A 5,660-nucleotide genomic window follows, 5' to 3' on the forward strand; every position below is an offset into this window, starting at 1 on the left:
AGACTGTGTCCCGTTAGCTCCTCCTCCCTCCCTCCTCCCTTTAGTTTGGTTTGTTTCTATTTATTTTGTGGTGGGGTTTGGGCATGGCCTTGGCCGGATGCGAGGCTGCTGCAATGTGGCTCCTTTGGCTCAAGCACCACTTGTCTGTCAACGTTTGGACCTTGCTGCTCTTGGGGAGCACCTGGCTACCGCTGGCGGAAGGCAGTCCCAAGTCTCCCTTTAGGACTTTCCCGGTTACAGACTGGAGCTTGACGCACTTGGTGGTCCACAACAAAACCGGGGAGGTCTACGTGGGGGCTGTCAATCGGATCTACAAGCTCTCCAATAACCTCACGCTCCTGCGGACCCACGTGACGGGGCCTGTGGAGGACAATGAGAAGTGTTACCCTCCACCCAGCGTTCAGTCCTGCCCGCACGGGCTGGTCACCACCAACAACGTGAACAAACTGCTGCTGGTGGACTACTCGGGGAACCGGCTGATCGCCTGTGGCAGTGCCTCCCAGGGTATTTGCCAGTTCCTGCGGCTGGATGACCTCTTCAAGTTGGGTGAGCCCCACCACCGCAAGGAGCACTACCTCTCCAGTGTCAACGAGTCGGGCACCATGTCTGGGGTCATTATCGAGGTGCTGAACGGGCAGAACAAGCTTTTCATTGGGACGCCCATTGATGGGAAGTCAGAGTACTTCCCCACGCTCTCCAGCCGCAAGCTGATGGCCAACGAGGAGAATGCAGAGATGTTTGGCTTTGTCTACCAGGACGAGTTTGTTTCCTCCCAACTCAAGATCCCCTCGGATACGCTCTCCAAGTTCCCCACCTTTGACATCTACTACATCTACAGCTTCAGCAGCGAGCAGTTTGTTTACTACCTGACCCTGCAGCTGGACACCCAGCTCACCTCGCCCGACTCCACTGGGGAGCAGTTTTTCACCTCCAAGATCGTCCGCCTCTGCGTGGACGACCCCAAGTTCTACTCCTACGTGGAGTTCCCCATCGGCTGCGTACAGGACGGCATCGAGTACCGCCTGATCCAGGACGCCTACCTGACCAAGCCTGGCAAGGCTTTGGCCAAGTACCTGGGCATCTCGGAGCGGGAGGATATCCTCTTCACCATCTTCTCCCAGGGCCAGAAAAACAGGGTTAAGCCTCCCAAGGAGTCTGTGCTCTGCCTCTTCACGTTGAAGAAGATCAAGGATAAGATCAAGGAGCGTATCCAGTCGTGCTACAGAGGGGAAGGGAAACTCTCGCTGCCCTGGCTCTTGAATAAGGAGCTGGGCTGCATCAACTCGGTAAGTTCCTGCTTGTCTCTACCCAAACCAGGCATTTCCTGGCTCCGGGCAGTGCTCTCCAGCCAGACCTTTCCTGGTGACCTAACCTGAGCTGTATTTTCCTGGTGGGAGAACTGGCACCATTGGGGCTTGGCGCTTGACTTGCTTGGTAGCATTCCTTTTGGATATCGGAGCTTTGGTATGGGGTGGCTGTCTGGGTTTGGTTTGCATTGGTCCCCACAGAGAGTCCAGCGCCCATCACCAACCCCCAGCCCTGCCTGAGCAGGGTTTTGGGTGCCTGGCGGTGCAGGCGGGTGGGCAGGAGGTCCTTGCGGAGCAGCCCTGCCTTTCCCTCCCGCCGTCCTCCCCGCAGCTCCGAAGGAGACAACTAACAGCTGCCTGACAAAGTAAAGGGTTTGCTGTCAAGAGCGCTGGGCTCGCAAATCAGATTTTGGCTTTGAACTAATTCAATTTTGCTGGAAAATGATGAAATCGTTACACTGCTGCCTGTTGGGTCGCACAGCTGCTGGCTCCGGCGGAGGAGATGCTCGCCGCTTCCTCCTGCGCTCCTGGCTCGCCTCTTCCGGCAGTGCTGTGCTCCCCGGGTTTGGGGAGGGGGCTCTGCCCCCCTGCACTTCAGGGTCAGTTTCATGCTAGGAGGGTCCTGGGGTTGCTACCTGGTGGCCAGTCCGTGTGAGTAGGTGGATCTCAGGGTGCTCTTTGGGTCCTGCAGATGTGGCTCTTGTGGGGTGGAAGGATGTGGGCCATGGTGGGGTGGCTCCTGCTTTTGAAGGGGTTGGGTTGGGGGGTCCACTCTCCCCCAGGGGAGCCAGGTGGTGTTTTGTCTCCGTCCTGCTCCGGCTGCCAAGCAGAGGTGGGAAAGGCACCACTGGATTGTGAATCCAGCCCTCAGCCCCTTGGTGTGCAGGGTGCAAGCCGAGCAGACTCCGGGGAGCATGTAACCTCTTTCTGGCAGGAATCTCTGGGCCCCTAATAAAATGCAGCCACTTCTGGTGTGGGTCATGGCAGTGCTGGATCTCTGGGTGGTGAGGGCTGGTCAGAAAACAAATGGCGTGTTGTTTTGTTATTTTTAAAGAGGCAGAATGTAATTGCTCAAGTGAGTAGTTGCTTGGGATTTACACCCCATCTGTATGGAAAGTGTCCCAGGAGCTCTCCTGCTCTGTTCCTTTGCAAAGGCAAGGGGCTGGGGCTGGTCCGTGCTGGAGGAGGCTTTGCCAGTGCCCACATCCCAGACCTCAAGCAGCGCGGGGCCGAGGGATGCTCATCCCCGGGCGCTGCAGGCAGCTCCCATTCTCTGCAGCTGGTGCCGGAGCCAGGAGAAGAGCCTGCCAGGCTTGGCAGCCAGCTCGGGAGATGTTAGTGGTTCATCCCTGGTGCTGGCGAGCAGGGTGAATTCCTGTCTCCTGTTCGTCTCTCTCCCCTTCTGGGATCCAATGATCGGCAGTGGGAAGGGGAGTGGATCCTGCCTGGTAGCTGGTGAGCTCAGACCTCAGCATGGACTCGCACACACAGCAAAGGCACCTTGCAGGGCCATCCAGTCCTTTCCTCTGCACCAGTCCCGCTGCCTAAATCACTCCTAAGCTTGTCCAGAGGTTTTGCTGCTTGTAGTTTCACTGAGTTGGGGTTCAGTGTTGTGTAGCTCGGCTTTTTGCTTCCCCTGGGCAGTGCAGGGACCGAGGTCTGCCTGCCCGCAGCCAGATGTGCTCAGTGCCCGTCCCCAAAATGGGGGGACGAGGGTCTGATGTAGCAGGGCTGGGGAAGGGCAGCGGTTGGAGCTGGAGTGGAGGTGTCGCAGCAGGGAGCGATTCGGGGTTCCTGGAGCCCGTGACCCCTGGGCTGGCAGGCAGAGCCGGTGCCTGGAGCCGGCAGGACATGGGCAGCAGCTTTCCCTGGGCTGCCCCAGGGACAAAATGAATTTTGAGTCCTTGGTGGGGCTTGCTGCCCAGCCTGCTGGCACAGGGCGATGGCTGGTGACAAGCTGGCCCAAACTGGGCCAGGATAAGCCAAATGCTTCCCCGGGGGGCAGCTGGACAAATGCAGGTGTTAACGAACCGTACCACAGTGAGATTAGTCCTGGGCAGTGATTAACGTGCCAAACGCCTGGCATCCCAGCCTGGCACCTGGTACCTGCCTCCTGCAGTCTCCCCCTGGCTCCTCAGGTCCCCCACATCCTCCATCCCAGCCCCTGGGGGGCACAGGGGGATGGGGTGAGCTGTAATGGTGTTAACTGGCGAATTACTGGCTAATTAATAACGCTGAGTGGCGAGCCTCCCCTCTGCTGTCTGCTCCCTCATTGCTTTCGTAAGTGGGCTTGAAGGGAGGCAATGAGACAAGGCATGTCAAGGAGACACCCGCTCCTGCTCGCTCGGTGCTGCTGGCCCGCTTTCCCCCCTCCTGCAGGCACCTTCCCCCGGGAAATCCGAGTTTCCCAACTCTGTTCTGGGGAGGTGGGTTAGTGCTGGGAGAGAGGAGAAGGCTGCAGCACTGCAGAGGTGTGGGTCTGAGGTCCAGGGGCAGCCAAGAGGGGTGCCAAAGGAAAGCACTGAAATAAAATTAAAAAAAAAAAAAAAACCAAAAACCAAACACCCAAACCTCCAAAACAAACAACCCCGCCTTGCAATGGGCCAGCGATCCCTGCAAACACCCGTGCAAATGGGAGAGTGGGCAGAGCTCGGTGCCTCCTGCAGATCCCGGTGTCTGCGAGCTGAAACGCTGCAAGGTCACGGGCCCTCGCGTGCCGTGGTGCGTGTCGGTCCCTGCTGGCACCGGCTGGGGGACAGCTGTCCCTCTGTCCTTCCATCCTTCCGTCCCTCTGCCTCTCCTCTCCCGCAGCCCGCATCCGACAGCAAGGGATGTGGGTTGGTGCTGTAACCCCCATACTGCTGCCCTTGGCCCGACCTCGCCGTGCTGCCTGCCTGGGCTTCCCTGACGAGGCAGTTTGCTGTTAATGAGCTAATTGTCAGCATAATTATTTATTGAGGTGGTGTCGGCATCGCGGTGGCGGGCGCTCCTCGTGGTCCCAGAGCGCAGCTGTATTTGTCGTTTCCCAGAGAGTTTGTTGAGACAAAGCAGAGAGGAGTAAACACTAAATATGCCTCCTCTTGCATATTCAGCAGCTGAGGGCTTGGGGAAGCTGCAGATTGAGTGCGGAGAGAGCAGAACCTGCACCCAGTGGCTGCCGAGGCTTAAATACCTTCATGGCATTGCCCTTAACCCCTCTGCTGCTGCTGGCGGCTGGGTGGAAGGTACTGGGATGCTTTACTGGGGCAACGGGGCTGTTGAGGCCAGGGAATGTTTTTTCCCAGCAAAGTGCATGAAGGATCCTGGGTATCCAGATGGGAGCTGGGTATCGGCTGGAGCATCGCTCCTGTCTTAGTAATTCTTTTCGGATCTGCTGTTTTAAAACGTGCAACCTGGGGATGCAGAGTCGGGTGCTCAGTGCGTGTGCTGGCTGATGGATAGGAGAGGGTGCTTGCAAGGCGGGGATTCAGAGGATGGGTGGAGAGGTCCTAATTCCCCTATCCTTCCTTTCCTGTGGTTGCAGATGTGTGTGGTGCCCCACATTCCTGTTTTGGGGATCCCTGTGTCTCGTGCATGGTTGTAGGAGTTCCCCCAGTTTAGGGAAGGATGAGGAGAGGTCGGGCAGGGAAGGGTGTCAATTTTAGTAGCTCGGGAACCCAGCAAAACCAGAAGTTAGAGTCACTGAGGAAGGAGCCCAGCATCCCCAGCCTGCCCGGGGAGGCTGAATGTGACCGGCTGGTGTTGTTCCCGGTCCTCCCTCGCTGGAAGGCTGGTGCAGAGCTGTGTCCCCACTGCAGCCGGGAGCGGGACCGCTGGCCTTGGGGCCGGCACGGTGAGGCGGGGGAGCAGCCTCACCATGACAGCCATTGTGGCTGTGAGTGCATTGCACCTGGGTGCGGAAAAGGCCCGTGTTTTCTGTCCTCGTGTTTTCTGTCCTCCCCGTGGGTGACTGTGGGTTGCTGGTGGGAGCTGGTCCGGGCTGACCCTCGCTTCCCAGGCAGCATCGAGTGGGAACTGCGGAGCTGTGCACTGCCCTTGCGTACGTGGAGCTCGGGAGCTCGGCGTTTTCCCATATGCTCCGTGCACATGCTGTATGGATTTAAAACCCCTTGGGGACTGGCATGCATTTGGAGGCCGCTGCTTGCCAAAAAACCTCTCTCCCCTTTAAATTCAAAGTTACATAAGGAACCTTGTGAAGTGGAAGAGTCGCGCTGCTGGAGCAGGCTGTCCCCCCGTCACCTGTGCCTGCCTTGCCACCCTCACCTCCTGCACCCCCCTCGGTGCCACCCCTGGGGATTTGGCCAGAGCCCCTTGCAGCCTGGGACAGGTCAGGGGCTGCTGGGGGTGGATTTT

The 5,660-nt window shown here is 58.3% G+C and overlaps 1 protein-coding gene across 1 annotated transcript in view; it reads left to right on the forward strand.

The window, feature by feature from the left end:
* Window positions 1-83: 83 nt before the first annotated feature.
* The window catches only part of LOC104472450 (plexin-A1-like), a 71,266-nt gene continuing 65,689 nt past the window's right edge, over window positions 84-5,660 (forward strand). Inside the window, exon 1 of the mRNA XM_010088142.1 lies at window positions 84-1,286. Coding sequence (XP_010086444.1) covers window positions 84-1,286 — 1,203 coding nt within the window. The remainder of the gene's footprint in view (window positions 1,287-5,660) is intronic.

Source organism: Pterocles gutturalis, unplaced genomic scaffold (assembly GCF_000699245.1).
Source record: "Pterocles gutturalis isolate BGI_N339 unplaced genomic scaffold, ASM69924v1 scaffold1612, whole genome shotgun sequence".
Classification (NCBI taxonomy): domain Eukaryota; kingdom Metazoa; phylum Chordata; class Aves; order Pterocliformes; family Pteroclidae; genus Pterocles; species Pterocles gutturalis.